At 51.6% G+C, this 18,224-nt stretch overlaps 6 protein-coding genes across 6 annotated transcripts; 4 read left to right on the top strand and 2 right to left on the bottom strand.

Moving 5' to 3' along the window:
* Positions 1-465: 465 nt before the first annotated feature.
* Positions 466-1,668, top strand: GT037_007319 (uncharacterized protein; the record flags this gene model as incomplete). Its single annotated transcript, XM_038932366.1, has 1 exon — positions 466-1,668. The coding sequence occupies one exon, from the start codon at positions 466-468 to the stop codon at positions 1,666-1,668; it is 1,203 nt and encodes a 400-aa protein (XP_038784854.1).
* A 162-nt stretch (positions 1,669-1,830) lies between these two features.
* On the bottom strand, positions 1,831-3,548 carry GT037_007318 (uncharacterized protein; the record flags this gene model as incomplete). The annotated part of the gene is made up of 2 exons (XM_038932365.1): positions 1,831-3,399; positions 3,462-3,548. 2 exons carry the CDS (start codon positions 3,546-3,548, stop codon positions 1,831-1,833), a joined length of 1,656 nt encoding a protein of 551 aa, XP_038784853.1.
* A 1,638-nt stretch (positions 3,549-5,186) lies between these two features.
* GT037_007317 (uncharacterized protein) lies at positions 5,187-6,125 on the top strand (the record flags this gene model as incomplete). The annotated part of the gene is made up of 1 exon (XM_038932364.1): positions 5,187-6,125. The coding sequence occupies one exon, from the start codon at positions 5,187-5,189 to the stop codon at positions 6,123-6,125; it is 939 nt and encodes a 312-aa protein (XP_038784852.1).
* A 347-nt stretch (positions 6,126-6,472) lies between these two features.
* Positions 6,473-10,082, bottom strand: GT037_007316 (c6 zinc finger domain-containing protein; the record flags this gene model as incomplete). Its single annotated transcript, XM_038932363.1, has 6 exons — positions 6,473-7,161; positions 7,208-7,471; positions 7,518-8,430; positions 8,478-8,961; positions 9,189-9,415; positions 9,807-10,082. The coding sequence occupies 6 exons, from the start codon at positions 10,080-10,082 to the stop codon at positions 6,473-6,475; spliced, it is 2,853 nt and encodes a 950-aa protein (XP_038784851.1).
* Positions 10,083-10,433: 351 nt separating this feature from the next.
* Positions 10,434-13,620, top strand: GT037_007315 (uncharacterized protein; the record flags this gene model as incomplete). The annotated part of the gene is made up of 2 exons (XM_038932362.1): positions 10,434-10,595; positions 10,642-13,620. 2 exons carry the CDS (start codon positions 10,434-10,436, stop codon positions 13,618-13,620), a joined length of 3,141 nt encoding a protein of 1,046 aa, XP_038784850.1.
* A 1,040-nt stretch (positions 13,621-14,660) lies between these two features.
* GT037_007314 (uncharacterized protein) lies at positions 14,661-17,958 on the top strand (the record flags this gene model as incomplete). Its single annotated transcript, XM_038932361.1, has 5 exons — positions 14,661-14,807; positions 14,907-15,245; positions 15,292-15,694; positions 15,744-16,301; positions 16,415-17,958. The coding sequence occupies 5 exons, from the start codon at positions 14,661-14,663 to the stop codon at positions 17,956-17,958; spliced, it is 2,991 nt and encodes a 996-aa protein (XP_038784849.1).
* Between the last annotated feature and the right edge of the window lie 266 nt (positions 17,959-18,224).

Here is an 18,224-nt window from a genome sequence, read left to right as displayed (position 1 = left end):
ACTTAGACTCCTTTCAATTTCAACGTCAACACGACACGCAAGCAGCAAACCTCACGATAACCGACAAACAACGGACCGGACACGCAAGATGCATCGATACACTCCACATCCAGGGCAGCCCGCTAGCCTATTAGCCTCGGAAAATCCATGCGGGCTAGAAGCATGAGACGGGCGGCATAGGTCCTTGGCGCGTGCTTGATCTTCCTTGGCTCTGCACGTTGCCCCATCCTGTATTCCGCTGAATCGCCCACCATGTAGATACACGATAACGAGTCGTTGCGGCTCTTTGTTTATCCCCTCTTGTCAGCCAACACCGTTTGGTTTTTCCGCGATCATCTTGTCATGCTTCCTTGCCTCTACATACCTCTTTCTTCACTATAGCACCCTTCATAATCTAGGATAATCCGGAACGCGACAACGGGGTGGTAGAACAATGCGCTTCATACCGACGAGGCCCCAGTCACGATGAGACTTCCCGTAGAACTTGCGCTCCTTATCGTGCCCTTCCTCCAGCTCATCACTGCGCTTCCTGTCGAACGCAGAAGCACACCTTTCCGCTCTTTCCGCGGCCTCACGCCCCTTGTCAACTCCTTTTCCAATGGGCATACGTACGCGCACGCGCCGACCAAATACTTTTACGAATCCACCTTCAACAGTCATTATGACGGCCGATTCGCTTCTTCTGAGGTTCCCTTCCAAGAACGAATATGGCACCTCAGGCTTATGTTGAGAGCGTATACAGAAACGATGGAAAGGATTGGGGTACAAACTTGGATCATGCACGGGGTATTGCTAGGCTGGTGGTGGGGCGGAGGCCTGATGCCATGGGACAAGGATTTGGATTTCATTGTAGAAGAGGAAGGAGCTGCAGAACTAGGGACATGGTGGAACATGACAGTCCATCATTTCGATGCTCGGGACCTAGGGCTCGAGATTGCACTAGACAATGCAGACAATCAGGTCAAGCAAGGAAATGAATTGGTCGACTTGAAACAGCACCACGAAGACGAAGATACCCGCTCAAAACGTCTCGCATGGGAAGAAGAGATCAAAACAACCGGCAAAAAATACCTGATTGAGGTAAACCCAAATTACACCAACAAATCGACAACAGATATCTACAACCATATCGACATCCGCTGGATCGATGTTTCCACTGGTCTCTACATCGACATTACGACCATCCACGTCGGAGAAAAAAGGGAACTCGCTGATTCCCCCTACTCCAGCACGCACCCCTCAGCCCACGAAGCCGATCCCGATGCCTTCGATACCGAAACCCAACTCTACGTCAAAGACACACACGCTTACCTCTCCACGCAGCTCTTCCCCCTCCGACAATCTACATTTGAAGGCGTGAAGGTCAAAGTACCATATGCGTACGAAGAAGTGCTGATGGAGGAATATGGGTCAGATGCCCTGACTGAGGACTGGTATAATGGGTACCAGTTTGACAAGGAGAGTAAGCAGTGGAAGAAGCAGCATGAGCCGAGTGAGGAACAAAAAGAGTATTTTATGGAGAAAAATGGGAAGGATGTAGGGAGATTGAGTAGTACAGGGAGGATTGGACATGGATGGAGAGGGCAAGGTGCGCTTGAAGGGGCTTTGAAGGAAGAGGGGGCGCAGGTGGGTGTTGAAGATCTAGAGGCAGGGAGATGGACGGAGTAGGTCGACTTGTGAAAACAAGATAAGCTGAGGCAAAAGACCTAGCTATTATTCCTATCCAAGATCTATCTTATGGTTTGGTCAAGGTACTAAGTTCTAGTCGTGCAAAACCTCACACAATGACTCTTTTTGCCTCTTGTACTACCCTCGCATGACATGCTAGGTTTAGAATCCGTAAGCAAAATTCGGCCAAACATCCTCAGTAGCCCTTTTCTCGAGCCGCCCATCCCGCTCATCATACTTCCACTCTTCACTCCCGATGCATCGTCTACACCACAACAAATTCTCTGGATCATGCTTCGCCTTGATGGCGCGTAGACGCGGGTAATTGGGTCCGTACATGGCTTCTTGGAAATTGGGCTCGTACTTGTCGACCTCATTGACATAGCACCCAGAGTCTGGTGAAAGGCCCCTCATAGCTCTGCCTGTTCTGTTCGTTGACGATTCCTGGAACTCGCGTACGGTAATCTTGGGAAGAGCAGTATCCCACGCAGATTTTACGATCATGTGAACGGTTGCTTTGCGCCATGCTGGGTTCAACGCGCTATCTACTGGCTTTGGGGAAGCGATGAGAGCGCCAGCGAGGATATGGCTGGACATGCCTTTCTCATAGTCCGCTGCCTGGGGTCCAATAGTCTCGAACATACGGACACTAGCCTCGATGTCTTGAGTCAGCGAGTCCGCAGTCAGAAGGCGGGTTGTGGATATCACGCCACCGGGTCCGGAGGAGGTGTCGCGGGTTTGCTTTGGGAGACCATTGTAGGCGTCTATCCAGCGAGAGTACGTGGTCAGATTGGACATTGTGGAAGAGACGAGATTACTGGATTCGCGTGCTGGGGCGAGGAAGTTCTCCATAGCGGTCGTCAAACTCGAGTTCGACTTGTCGTACGCCATGAAGTACCCACCCATGGCTAGAGGACCGTTTTTAGCACCAGCAATGGTGTAGTAACCTTGGAAACCTGCTTCATTCACTGCTGGCATGTTGGCGTGAAGCGAGGCAACTAGTCTCCACCATTCTTTCGCGTCAGTGTTATTCCTGCCTTGGATATTCCAGAGCCAGACGGCCGTTCGCGGCATAGGGTATGCCTTCATCGTTATCTGTGTTATGACGCCGAATGTGCCGCCACCGCCGCCGCGGGTAGCCCAGAAGATGTCACTGTTTTGGCATTCATTTGCGACCAAGATATCGCCAGCGGGCGTTACGATCTCGAATTCGAAGATGTTGTCAGCGCCCATGCCGTAGCTGCTTGTGAGCCAACCATGTCCACCGCCTGTCGCCCAACCGACGATACCTACGGTGTCGAAGGTGCCACCAACGGTTACAGCATTGTATTTGGCTAGGGCTTGGAATGTTTCGTCGTCTTGTTGACCGGCGCCTAGTGTGGCGGCCATGTGGGAGTGGTTCGCTGAACAAGATTGAGGTGTGTACGACTCGTGGAAGTCGACGCCTTTCATTTCACCTGTTCCGATGAACAGAGCACCGCAGGTTGAACTGCGTCCGAAACCAGCATGGCCGGTGTTGTTGACATTGATCTTGAGATTGTGTTCGCTGGCGAAGTTGAGGGCGGCTTGCACGTCGTTTGCGTTCGTTGCGTTGACGATCCAGGTTTCGCTTCCCGGCCCTCCTTCGGGACAGACAGAACTGGGAAGTGTGGTGGGTAGAACGCGGCCTGTGAGTGTCTCATTCAGAGACCTCCATGTTGTCGGTGAAGGCCAGCAGGGGTCGGATGGAATCTGGTGTCGTGTTAAATCAGCTGACAAAGGATTAAGAGTGCTTAAGAGTGGCATGAACGTACGCATTTTGCAGTTGAGTTTGACACTGCGAGACCTTTAGAGCAGAGCGCTAGGAAAGCCGTAAAGCTCAAGATCTTCTGGGTTACCATGCTGGCTGATGATTTGTTGATCAGATGGGCCCTGCAAAAGCAGCTGATCGGAAGTTTTATACCTCTTCTCCAAATTCTACATTACGTATAGTTTCGAAAGAAAGGTACCACTGGCTCATCTACTTCGCCGCATCAAGGAGTTGTTGCGAATTCGGTGTCCATGTTGTACCAAAAGTAGTTTAGGCCCCATTCGCGTATTCTCTCTTAACGTATCCGGCCTCAACCCAAGCACTAGTGCAAGCTAGCCCCCCGCATTATAGTGACAAGCTTTACTGTTACGCCAGTTTTGTTATTCCACAAAAGTAGGATCCACCCCCAAAAGCGAGTACGCGTATTTAAGCTCTCTGGTCGTACAGTACTCCGTATGTCGTCACTGCTTACGGGTGTGGCTAGCCGTGTCCACCGTTAACAACGTTCCCTGAGATGTAGGTGCTACCCGAACGGCGATTACAATTCTCAACCAACCTCTTAGACAACTCAGAGGTTTACAAGCCAGTCTTTACGCGCGTCTCCTCCACATCAATCTCTTTCGCCATACCTGCGCCAAACCACTACGCTCTCCTACGAACAACCCCATTGTTTTACTCAGCAAATTATTCCCTGTAGAACCGTGGCAAGCTGGATTCTCTGTGGGTAGTGTATCGACAGTCGAGATTTTGCATTCTCCCAATCATAAGCTGAGAACGCGAGCACGGCAACGTTGACAAGTTTCAACGTGTGGCTTCGCAACTTCATGGCAATAACTTGCTCATAATACATGTTTGATAGAAGAGCGTTGGTGTGTATTTTGCCTTGGGGACGATGATCGGTAGTGGGCATTAACGCTTTTGTCCAGATGCCTATTTCGTGATTGTTCTTTGCCATGTATCACATGACGAGTCCAGTACGTCCAGCTCAGTTCGCACGACGGACGAGAGCGATACCTACTTGAAGCCAGCGGCAGGCGCATCCATTAAGCGCGGTTGCAACCACTTCATGCTTCAGGGTACCGCATACAGAAGGCAACAGCACCGGGGGTGGTTTTTTCGTCAAAGACGGAGGCAAAAACTTATGTTCAAAAGCTGATGACAAAGTACGCGATACGTAGAGAGCGAAGTCGCGAAAGGTAGGTGGAACCCCGCAGATAGCAGGGGAGTGTTAGGAGTTAGAGGAGTTAAGCCTCGCCAAGTCTCGGATCCGATCCTAGCTCGGTCTCCGAGAACACAGCAGACATCTCCGACATGTTTTCAACAACAGCGACAACTGGCGCAGGCGGCCTTACAGCAAGAACCAACAAGGTCTCTTACGCGATTGGAGCGATTGACAACAGAAATGATACTTCGGAACGATCCTGTAGCGGCATAAAGAGCCTCACCACGACGATTTTCTAGAAATAGTGAAGGCCCTAAAGCCGTAAATTCCGGTGTGTATAGCCGTAGGCATTCATGATGGTTGGAGGTGTGTGGCTTGATGCAACGAGCTAGAGTAGAAAGAAGGATCGCGCACGCCCATAGGAGAGAGTATATAAGTAAAGGCCAGGTTTGACGTTCAAGTCTACCAGTTGCAAGCTTCATCATCTCGAATATTGAACTATCCTCTCAACACTATCAATCAGTACCTGGATTTCAAAAGATCAACACCACCGTCAACACTCCCACAATGTCCAAGTCAACGATTGCAGTCTTTGGTGCCTCGGGCAACCAAGGCAACTCAGTCGTCCGCACCATCCTGAGCACCCCCTCGCTCTCCGCAATGTACAACGTCCGCGCCCTTTCTCGCTCCACCGCTTCCTCCGCCATGCAGGATCTAAGATCCTTAGGCGCAGAGCTCGTTCAAGCTGACATGGACGACCCCTCCACCCTCCCTACCGCCCTTTCCGGCTGCACCTTCGTCTTCCTCATAACAACAACTCAATACACCGGCTCCACCCGCGAAGTCGAAACACGCCAAGCCAAAGCAGTGTGCGAAGAAGCTATCAAGCAAGGTGTTAAATACATAATCTTCAGCTCCATGTCGCACCCATTCAAGATCAGTGGGGGCAAGTTGAGGAATGTAGAGCACTTTGACGACAAAGCCGAGATTGAGGCGTACATCCGTAACCTACCTGTTAAGAGTGCTTTCTTCGCTCCGGCATCTTTCATGCAGAATCTGCTAGACAGAATGAAACCACGTCCTTCTCCCGCCGGCGACGGTACTTTTGTTCTAGCAGACATCTTACCTGGTAACACGTCCGTGCCGTACATTGACATCACCGAGACTGGAAAGTGGATTGCTCCCATTCTTGCTGAGCCAGAGAAATACGCGGGCAAGTTCTTTGCTGCGGCTGAGGGCCTTTACACGCCGGATGAGATTGCGAGTGTTATGAGTAAGGTGACAGGCAAGACAGTGAAGCATGTTCAGCTTCCTGATGAGGTTGTCAAGAGCTTTTTCCCAGAAGGGTTCAGAGAGCAGTTGTATGAGATGTGGGTGTTTAACAGGGAATATGGGTATTATGGCGAGGGACAGAAAGAGGCTGTACAGTGGGCCAAGGAGCAGGCAGTGGGAGAGCTTACGGAGTTGGAAGCGTTCTTGAGGAAGGTTGAGTTCAAGTTGGAGTGAGTATGAGTGGGGACATAACACAGTAACATGTGGGAGATAGTCACGCGATTGCGCGAATACATGAATTTTCCAAGAGACGTATAGTCTTATGAACTGCATAGAGGCATCCGGCGGCGTCGATACACGCTTCATAGGGGTCAGCTGAAATAGGACGAGGATATTACACACATCTTGGGTTTCGCTAATTGTGTATTGTTACATGCTTTCTATACTTGCTTCGCCAAGGTTCGTTACAAACGATACATCTTTACTGTACAATTCATGCGCAAACCATGCACCGTTACACTTCTGCCCGGGCTATGCACACGTAACTGCACCATCGAAACCCACATCGGACATCGGAAATCTCAAAATCCGTTGTAGCCCTGTATATTAGGGTCAGTGGGGTAACTCCACATTGCCATCGAATCCGGGATGAAGAGCGCCGACAGATCTGCATCCGAGCCTGTACCAAGGTCAAATTGTGTGAAGTCAAAGTTGATGTCGAATGGCTGTTGCGGACCAAAACTCATCATCTCAGGCGTAGGTTGCGCATTCATGTTTGGATACCAGTTCGGCATGGCTTGCTGGGAATGTTGCGCATGTGCTTGTAGAGCGGCTTGTGCTTGTTGCTGAGAACGAGAATGCGCTTGCGTCTGTTGCTGTTGTGAAGCAGCATTATTACTGCTACCCATGGCGACTTCGGAGAGGAGATGGAGTGGTGTTTGATTTGCGGGCTCTTGGCGAGTGGAAGGTCGAGATGGTTGTTGACTAGCGTTGCGAGCGGATTCGTGGTCGGTTTCAGTTTGGTGGTCGCTAGAGGCACCTTCTTTGATGTGCGCAAATCGTTCCTGTAAGCGCTTGGCGACAAAGTAGAATTTGCCATGGGGTGATTGAGCATCACGGGAAACAATGGCGTTGAACATGGAGACCAGTTGCTCGGTGTAGGCCTCGATCTCAAGATCTTCCTTCTTGATGATGCTCCCCACTTCGCCAGAGCTCGTCACCGACACCCACATCTTCATCAGGCAGACGATGGCGTAGATTGCCCGGACACCTGAGAATTCTTAGCGCGGAACATAGGAAATGGGTAAGAAACCTACAGAAGATGACAGGCAGAGTTAGGAGAATGTCTAGTTCGATACTTAGTATCGTGTCCAGGATACCGTGGGTAGCGGTGAGGCAGTCACCCAGAGCGCCTATATGTGCCGGGCCGACAGGACCGTCTTTCTTCGCTGCAATGATAACTGATGGAGATAGCGCGTCCGTGGTGTAAGGGGGCTGCAAATCAGCAGAGCCTTGATTCTGATGCAGCGCGATTTCATGGAGGTAAAGATTCGTGACATGTTCTGCCAAGCGGAGGGTTGCTGCGATGGTCAGTGTGGATGCGGCATGTGTTCCGATACAACTTACGATCGACGTCTCCCAAAGAGGCGTTCTCCTCCCTCAAGCTATTCAGTTCATTCTCGAAGATCTTCAGGGCGTATATGACCTTGGGATCGGAGATTGCAACCTCAACCGAGGGATCGTCCATACAAAACTCAACCGATATCTTCTCTCCTATGTGCGCCATCTTGACTTGCTGACAGAGTAGTCTATCCGATGGGAGTGCTTCGGGCGAGGTCTCAAGAATGCGAACACTCTCCGCCATATAGTTGGTCCAGCGAAGCAAAATCGGTCGTCGCAGGACCATGGTGATACTCATACAGAGATAGTAGCAGACGAGGAACGTTCGGCGGGCCTCGACGCTGCTAGAGTTTGGATGAAACCTCTTGAATGGACCAACCGAAAGCTTCATGACATTTGGTGTTGCCTTTCTTCCAAGGCCTAAGTCGAGAGCCATGACTGCAGCGCAATTGACCATCATGTAGAAGTTGTGCTGCTCAAAGTGGAGGGGCGGACGGTACCAAAGCACAGAGATGTGTAGTGCCTGAACAATCTCGAGCGATTTCTCCCCGTTGCGCCAGATGATGTCAGCAAGCTGGTCCTTGAGGAGTTTGGTCAACTCGCGTTGTGTCTCTTGTGATACCAACTGCTCTGCGCTCCCGTGCGAGGACCCAGCCAAAACAGCGAGGAAGAGAAGCGGTTTCTTCTCTCGGACTTCACGGGCTGTGGTGCCAGGAGGGAAAGGCACGGCTGGGAAATGCGGGCAGATCTCGTTGACATAGCGAAAGAAGACGCGCTCTGCAATGTCAGGCGTCATAAGATTGTCGATTAGAATATTGATGTGCGAATGGTCAGCGTGAATCTTGTTCTTGCTGGTCCGCTTCATCTCCGGGTGCTCTGCTAAGTCACGATGGATGGCATCCATGTCCTCGGGGATCGTCTGAAATGTTAGCTCTGGCCGCGCGTGTGTTTGACCTGATTACTCACAGCGTGTGATGTGTTGTCCAGCTTCCTGCGCTTTGGCTCAGGTGCTCTCTGCATACTCTGTGCTGGGCCGTAGCCGGGCGGTATATCTGGGTACCTGCCAGCCGGAGACTGAGACCAATCGTGCTCGAGTGATCCCATGCGGTACTGGCCTTCAACCGGCATAGGCATAGAATCGGTAGAGGCTCCAGGTTGTGGTATGCCTCCATGATGCCTGATCTCGGGTGCGCCTGCCTTTTGTGCATGCAATGTCGCTGTCAATGCATCGATCTTGCGCTCAAGTTCGGCGACTCTGCTGTCGGCCTTCTTTTGGCGCTTCCGGGTTGGTGGTGTCGTGATGCAAGGTCGACCTGCCTTGGCGCACCGTCTACATGACACGTCTGGTCGCTCTTGGTCGCAGCGAACCTTTAGTCCTCGACATGAGTCGCATGCTCTGGGGCGCTTGAGGTCGGCGGGGGATTTGGCAGAACCTGGAGTTCCGTGGGCGCTGTTGGTCAGTGTTAGCGTATATCCACTGGTGATGGTTTGTTGTTGTCGAGCGCACTGGCGACTGCACGCGTTGCTTTCAGGGACAATCATCTGAGAGAGCCAAGAGGCTTTCAACTGATTTAGACGCGTATCGCGCTTGTCGCAGCCATTGAAGCATGCAATGTGCACTTTGCGACACAGCGCGCCAGCTGCCGCGACGGCGCAGGTTGGGCTTCTACAACGTACCCATCGTGGTCGCCATCGTCCTCGTGGTCGTCGTCATCGTGCGACGCCTCTGGTCCGGTTGGCGATGTCTGCTCGAGGGCGGGATCGAGTATGTTTCCTAGTGGGGCAGGCTGCGATAGCTGTGAGAGCTGCGGGGGTTGAGGGAGGGATTGGGCATGGTGTTGAGCGGTGGGTGACGGAAGGTAGTATGGATGGCCGGTGTTTTGCTGCTGTGCAGATGTGTAGATCTGCGGCCGCGACGGTTGCACTGAAGATGCACTCGCGAAGAGTCTCGGATCTATTTCGTGGTCTGCCATTTGGTTTCTGAGACCAAATCGCTCTCGTCGGCGCGTCGGTGGTCGTATATGCCGCGCAGGTGGATCGAGCCTGGCTGTCAGAGAACGTCAGGCGCTAGCCCGAATCGGGCTTGGAGCTTTTCCGCACTTTCATTTGACTGACACTGAGACGACTCCAGCAGCAGGACGAACCGGGCGCCCGAGGTGCTATGGGACGTGACTTCACTAAGCATCATACATTATTTGCGCGACTACAGTAGGCGCCATCATTGTGGAGGACATGGCTCATAACATCGTCAAGTACATACTACATAGACCACTCCATGAGCTATCCCGAGCTCACGGGCGGGATAATGGCAACCTCGTCGCCTTCGACAATCTGCTTGTCTGCATCCTCAGCATCGTCCTCCCCGACATCAACGTACTCCATGTTGACTGTCATAGCACAGCTGCTCAACACCTTATTGCGAATGTCCGGGTATCTCTCTTCCAGCATAGCAAAGACATGGCGAGCTCGTGCAGGAGCAGGAAGATGTTCACTGGTCTTGCCTGTGAAGGTTGAAGCCGCTGCAAAGTACAGGATAGAGAAGTGGCCCTTGGGCGCTTTGGCAGATGCCATGATGCCTGTTGAGACACGTTAGATGTGCATCGCAACATGGACAGATAACAAGTCGACATGTGAAGATTTCAATCAGGAAAAAATTTGTTCCGCAGTCTCGCCGAAGCGACGTCGGATAATACATGCTATAATTTTGAATACATCATGAAGTCGGGGGTGAAGACGAGGAGACGGTGTACGTACCTTGGGCGTAGTGTGGTGTAAGAACGAGGGACAGAGTTCTGCAGAGGAAACATGTGCGTTCGCGCAGCGACTTAGCGTCCTCGCACGGGCCGCGGTTCGCGGTTCAAGCGCGCCTTCCTTCCGCAGCACTTTTTTAGATTGACGACATCATTCACGATTCGCCTCAAAATGTATCCTCGTCTTGGGCGGGCTGCAGGCAATGTATGCCTGCGATGCCGATGGCGTCTACTGGCCCAGCGAAGTAGTTCCTGTCCAACACAAAATATTCGTGGACTTTCTACTGTAAAAGTCCCACAAACGCAGAGGCGGGCGCTCCATGCCGCTGCCAACGTAAGTGAAACGTCCGGTATGACAACCAACGACTAACAACTGTCAGCGCTCACAACAATCCACCCTCACCACCACCACCACCACCACTTCTACGCCCGCCCCAGATCCGTCTCTCCTTGCTCGCCCCCAAGGAATCCCAGTTCGTGAGCATCTCAAACGGTGGCAACATCAATTTGGTGGACCGACAGAAGAGATTCTTACGGCATTCGAGAATCACCCCGCACGCAACAATACGCAGAACGGACTATCAAAGTTGTCGTCCGCTCTCAAGGCCGACCAGGATGCAAAAGAGAGCGAGTGGGGTGTGGCGGAGGAAGATGAGGCAGAAGAGGTCATTACTATCGGCCTTTTCCTGAAGCCCGGCGACGTGGTCGAACTCACGCAACCGGGCCGTGAACCCGTACTTGCTGTTTTCGTGCAGCAACTGAATAATGAGAGTCAATTCTTCTCCGTCAATGGTCGATGGACACATTCCTTGATTGGTCGCGTGTCTTTCGCTATCCAAGGCTGCATTGATCCCGCACTTCTTGAGCCACTCGTTCCCTTCCTGCCTACAAATCCTGGCTTAGCCAATCCCAAGGGTGAAGTCCACGTTCCGAGAGAGTTGTCCGCTCCGGTCGTAGCGACCCTCGAACACATGACAGCAGAAGCCGAGAAGATTTACAGAACAAATGCCTCAGTACTGGACGGGGCCTACGATGTCTTGGCAGACAACACCAAGACACGTATGATGACACTGTCACAGATTGCGAAGAAACTACTGGAGAAGCAAGATTCTTCCTGGATATCCTCACCAGCAGCTCTCCTGGCCGTCCGAAAGGCTCTCCACCACAATGAATTCCGTTTCAACTCCGATGCTCGCAATCACCGTCTGACGAACATTTTTGCTATCCGACCCAAGGCTGATGTCGAGGTCATGGAGGCAGTCCAAGAGTGGATCCGAGAATATCGCGAATACCGTGCCTTGTCTGTGAGAAGTTTCGAGTCCAGAAAGGATGCTCAGCAAGCCCGCACCGACGGCTATACTTACGTTGCGAATTTCCTTGAGAAGGCCCGCAAACTTATCGCAAACAGTCGAAAGCTCCGTGAGCCAACCTATGGGGGTCTTGGACCTAGCAAGAATTCCTCGCCACCGGACGGATCCTCCAATCTGCGCATCACTTGGGGAGAGACATTCTCAAACACTGACAAACAGATCATCAAGTTTCTACAAGCATGGGTACTTACCGATCAGTTCAAGGGTATGGCTGGTCTTCAATCTGCTTGTACGAGCTTGGTCTCGTCATCAGGGTTCTACGGCTCAGATGTCTTCGCCGGCACAGGAACTCACGACGACACTCTCAGCAACATCACAAAAGGTACTGGTTTACTGTTCTTACAAGAAATCGGTGTCATCTCGCCCCACGACAATCGCGCGATCTATGACGAGCAGCTGATGCTTCCCACCGTTCGACAGTCTCGCAACCTGGAAGTACTTAATAATAAAGTTGAGCTTATACGCAAAAATCCTGACTTTCGAGATGCAATGGCACATCTTCGCCACGATTGGGGATCGACGACAGTATACTGCATCGACGATGTCGGCGCTCAAGAGATCGATGACGGCATATCGATCGAACAAGTCAATGGCGCATCTTCTGAATTCTGGATTCATGTACACGTTGCGAATCCAACAGCATTCTTCGACAAAACCCACACGCTATCTGGTCTTGCCGCCCATATGACTGAATCCGTGTATACGCCAGAGCGATCGTTCCCTATGCTTCCAGCTTGGGCTGCCCAAGGGTACTTCAGTCTTGACAAGAACCGCCCTGTCATCACCTTCAGTTCCCGTATTGACGGTACTGGCTCCGTCTTGGAAACGAAGATACAGCCCGGCACCGTTCACAATGTTGTAAGCATCACGCCATCTGAGGTGGCTGCTCTTCTTGGTGACAACAGTCCGAGCAAAACAAGAAAGCTTGTTGTCGGTGGTAAGGTGCCACGCGGCACAGAACGGCAACCACCGAGCCTTGCTCCAAGTCAACTTGATGACCTGCGTAATCTTTATACTGCGGCCCAAGCTTTATGGACGAAGCGAAAGACTGCTGGTGGTGTCAAGTTTGCTACTGCGGGTATTAGTGCTCGTGTCTTCGAGAGCGCCAGCCAGGGTGGCTTGAGCTGGAACGCCCCATCATTGGATCGGGCACGTTTTATCGAAGGAGACCCGATAATCGAGGTAACGAATTCGATCTCGGACGGTTTGATGCAGTTGGAGATCGGACCTAAGAACATTACCGAAGAGATGATGCTGCTTGCCGGTCAGACAGCGGCTGCATGGTGTACTGAGCGGAACATACCCGTGATGTACAGGGGTACGATCGAACCACCAGGCGGAGATTTGGAACCAAAGGAGCTGCAACAGCTCGTGCAGACCCACTACGAAAAACACGGAAAGGTACGACTGGATCTCCATTCGCGATGGACAAGATCGTTAGGCATGGCCGTTGCACATTCTTCGCCTTTACCACACAAGATCATCGGAGTTCCTAGCTACATCAAAGTCACGAGTCCTCTCCGTCGCTTTACAGACATGATTGCGCACTGGCAAATCGAGGCTGTCCTACGCTGGGAAGCACAAAAGGGCAGAAAATTTGAATTGGCGCCGAGGCAAAAGTCCATACTCCCCTTCTCACAAAGCCAAATGCAAGAATCCATCGTCACACTTTCCCCTCGCGAGCGGATCATCTCCCAGACCAAGCGGAATTCCACGCGCTTTTGGGTTACCCAGGCTATCCTTCGTGCTTTCCAGTACAACGAAGCGGAGCTTCCTAAAGCATTCAAGTTCTGGACAAGGTCTGTGAAGGCAGGGGCGGGGTTGGTGCAAGGTGAGCTACCGGAGTATGGCCTTAAGGTTTTCATGAACAGTTATGACTGCGAAGAAGGTGATGAGTGGGAAGTGGCGCTGGAGAGAGTCGACCTTTTTTCGAGAACCATCTGGGTGAAGCCAATTCGCCTCTTGGACCGAACTAATAACGCTGTCTAAGCCACTTTGCTAGAATATTCCCATCTGCTCTTCTCGCAACTGCCGACAGAAGATCGCGGAAGTTGAATTTCGGGGCGACCGTGGGGTTGATTATGTTTGACGTCCCGGCAGACGGTATGCCTGGCACGCGAACAATTCCAGGTTCCGATGGTGGCAAAACGAGGCGTTTTGGCATTACACCACGGGGCTTGCGCTCCGTGATTGTAGATCACTCTCAACAGCCCATCGATTCCAAATTGCCAGCCTCGCATTCGCATCAATCCTGCTGCGGAATAAAAAAGACAGTACGCAGTAGTAACGTCCGAAACAACTAGGACTGTCCAATGGAAGCTTGAAGCAACGGAGGCGTTCCAACACACGCCCCTGCAAGCCACACCAAGCCACGGTGGCACCTGCTACGAACAACCAACATAGATGTAGATCTGTAATGTCAAGATCGAGTTCTCCGCTCAGTTGTAGGAAGGAAGCATTTAACCGGCAAGCAATCCGGTTCGTTGTGCATGCATATGCGCGCGTGGGCAGAGAAGGGTGGGGAGACCCAGAGGCTCGGGCCGTCGACAGGTGCGTCAGATCTGTGTGCTGTGTCAAGCATCCTGTATTGTTCCGATGGCCCCTTCAACCCGCTTGGCGATATCTTTTGTACAACTGCACCTCGGTGTTCCATGCGTATTAGCGTAAGCGCAATGTAATACCGCCAGTCCGGGAGCTCAGACTACGGTGAAAGCCCATCATTTCTAACATTAGCGCTTCTTTACTCTACCAATGGCTCGGAGGCTTCCCTAACTGGAATGACGCTTCGCGTTCGTGTGTTTACTTATCGTGGCAGTGCCAGTGGCTAGAGGTGATATCTAGAATGTTCCTACAAAACAGATGGCGCGAGCTTCTCGTTAACACGAATCGACCAAATATATGATTCTGACTCGATGTATACCATACTGTCTGCCAGACTCGTTAAACAATTGTATCATTCTCGAAGTGCGTCTCTCTAGTTAGTCTTATTCAATATTCGACACGGCACGACAAACTAGTTTTGTTCTACTATGTCAGCTGCAGATGTTCCATACGAACGAATACATACTCCTCAAGATCATTCTCCTGGTGCGGCCGACACCAACCGAAGGAAGCAACAGTCACAACAGCCACGTCAATTGCTATCATGCACGAAGTGTAGAGAGCGCAAGGTCAAGGTTGGTTTCCCTCCTCGGACTGCGGTCCACGCAACACTCTGTGAAAGCGACACATTAGCGGTTTGGAAAATGGGGGTACATCGCGCTGACTTGGCATAGTGTGATCGCACAAAGCCATGCTCGGCATGTTGTGCTCGTGGCTCTCCGCGGGACTGCTACTTTATCGCAGAGGACGGCAACTATGCTCCAATCCAGCAAAGTTACGAGCTTCGGAAATTACGCGCCGAGAACCTACGACTCAAAGAACGACTACGCTCCTGCCAAATACCGCTGGATGACGATGACGCTGGCCGCGAAATCTCACCCGACTCTGTCTCCAGAGACGGCGCCGCTACATCTCACAAGCGACGCACAACCAAGCAGAAACGCTTTCAGACTTCAGAATGGCAAGACAGCATCTATTTTGGCTCGCCAGGGCTGGCTACTGTCGTCAGCGATGTGTGTATACGTGCTCAAGCCTAAACATCGAGACTGACATTTGAAGTTCAATGCAGCGGACACCAGCTGTCTACCATTATCCTACACAACACCTCGCGGCTCGGATATGTTCCGCAGCTCGCCAACGTACCCCTACCCTACTCTTTTCAGTGCTGCACCAGACGAATGTTTTCCACAACTACTAAGCTGTCTGCCTGAGAGGGAAGAACTTATGGAATACTTGAGAACTTTCCAGAGACGAGTCTATCAAGTGCCTGCGGAGATGACGAATAATGAGGTAGAAGACTTCCTGTCGGACGCCAGAAAGAATTCTGAGCTCTATCCGACTACTTTGGCTTTCCTGTTTGGGCTTATCGCACTGGGGGCACAGCACTCAACGTGGGATAGAGGAGGAGGACAATGGAATGTCAAAGTCATCGAAGTCGAAACGCAGAAGAGCAATGTCTACAGTTAGTCTATCGGAGAGTGTTGGTAACAAAACTAACATATATGATATAGTCGCAGCAGCGATGCAAGCTTTACGACTGGCCGCATTTACACACAAACCTTCCCTCTCGTCCATTCAAACGCTGCTCATGATCGGAAGTTATCTGACCAACGATGGAAGAATGCTAGACGCATACACTTTATTCGGTACTACTATTCGCCTCGCCCATTCGATTGGTCTTCATCGCCACCCGAAGTATCTTGATCCGGCGCCTACAAACGAGAAGGACTGCGCGGTGCGACAAAAGGTGTGGTGGCATATGTTGCACCTAGATGAACACATGTCCATGACGCTCGGCAGACCTCTTGGAATAACCGGCATTGGAGATAACCCTTGGCCAGTCGGACTGACGACTGATCCGGTTTTGCTACGTTTTGGCGAATTCGTCAACCATTTCACCGTATTGGCCAGGCAGATCATGAGTTGCGACCGCTTGACGAGTGCCAGGATTGATGAGCTTACAGACGCAATTCGAAGATTGCTGGATACGGTGCCTGAAACGCTGCAATTCAATGACACCTGGATGTACCCTGAGACTAATTTGCCTGATCTGTACGCTATAGCTATTGGTACGTATCACTTCCCCATGCCATGACTTCGGTCACCTTCTCGAATTGGAGACGTTTAACTACAATATCGTAGCGCAGATAAACATGTGTCCACATCCGCTCACATGTTATAGGGTACTTCTGTAAAGCGCACACGTACATCGTGCTCTTGAATCGGCAGAGATTCGAGAAGTACACCACCCAGGACGCTGTGCCTATTGGCGCAGATAGTGCGACAGCATTCCAGGCTGTCAACCGCTTCCAGCCAGAGACATGGCCAGCACTAGCCGCTCGTCGCGCAAGAACGCTAGTAATTGCTTCATCGGAAGCTGTTCTTACCGCCTTCATCTTCTTTTATCACCGAGATCCAGCAGCGCTGATCAATTGGACTCTAGCGCAACAGTCCTTCAACAGTTCCATGATCCTCCTATTGGACGCCATAGAATACCGGACAATCACCGTTGGCGCCATGAAGGCAGAACAAGCATTCGTCATCTTTAAAGATCTCTACGAGAACAACGTGCATAGCCTTGCCGGACTAGCCGTGGAAAAGATCAGCTGGGGTTTGCAAGAGCTGCGTACAGCCGTTACAAAACAACCTGGCGTCCAACCACGAAAACAGGGAAACGCGGCAGCCCAAGAACCTGGCAAGGGTGAATCGACAAGGATTTCGAGTAGAAGTGATACGGTCATGGGCCATATGGAAATGCCTCTGCTCGAAGGCCCTGGTCAACATTCTATCCAAGACGTAGCGCTAACCTCAGCCCAATTTGGAGACCAACAACAAGGGCCATCTTATCTCCACACGGCAGATCAGAAAGAAACAGCATCGTCCAAGGAGGAAGCTGACAGTTCTAGACCAGCGGACATCATGCAGGGTCTCCGCAGATCGACCACGTTGCGACCAGCGCCCACAAGATACGCGACAAGGTCCGGGGACGGTTACATGCAGCCGCATGGTTACACGGCTCCAGCATCGCCCTCTGACTTCTCCGTGTTGCATGGACACGTGAGGAAAGATACGATGGGTCCTCACGAGTGGCAAACCTCTCAAGGAGAAGAGAGAACCACTCCGCTTCACTTATACAACCAGTTACAGATGGTCACAGCATCAGCAGAACCGGAGAACGACATGTTTTGGAATCAAAGCTGGCACTTTGAAACTCCGGACGGAAGTCAAGGACATGAAACCCCACCTTCCTCATGGAGCCATCCGCGAGAAGAGTGCCACAGCCTGCATAGGCACAGATCCTGTCCCGGAATCCCTCCAACCAATGCACACCCGCCACTCTTGAGGCCGCATTATTCCCTTCCGAGCGAAAATGATAGATCAACGGCCCGAACATCGCGAAACACACCACTGCGGACTACTAGCTCAGGAGATTACACCCCCTTCGATACACCTCAACATCCCTCTTACGATTCGGATCCGAGACCTTACCACCACTTCGCCTCTAGCTCTGCAGTACCGTTACCGATGTCGAGTATCGCCGAGGCCGCAAGTATATGTTCGCCGACCATTCACGGGATGTCCCAACAGGGAGAGCAAGTGCATATGAGATGCTCGGTCGCTATACATCCATCGACTGTGGGTCCTCTATCCTCGCTTACGCCTCTAGCCGAGAGCCGCGACATGGATGATTGGAGTGGATTCATAGGTAGTGAGGGGTTTAGATAAGCGGATATGATCATGACAGAGTAATGTGGAGATCACTTTGCATAGAGGAGTCATTGGAGCAACACATTTTCAGCATTGCGAACGGGAAACATGGAAGCATACTTAGCGAATATCGGTATACATTTTACGACGTCCTTCACCGCACGTCCCGTATTTTTGGTTTAGCATGCAGTCATGGGAGTCAACAATACAATATACCCCCACCAAATCCCCCAGCATCTACGTGTTGGTCTTGCCATTTGCTTCTCGGTGCATGTATGGCTGCA

This window comes from Alternaria burnsii, assembly GCF_013036055.1.
Source record: "Alternaria burnsii strain CBS107.38 chromosome Unknown 715, whole genome shotgun sequence".
Taxonomy (NCBI): domain Eukaryota; kingdom Fungi; phylum Ascomycota; class Dothideomycetes; order Pleosporales; family Pleosporaceae; genus Alternaria; species Alternaria burnsii.
This window is presented reverse-complemented; position numbering and strand designations above follow the sequence as displayed.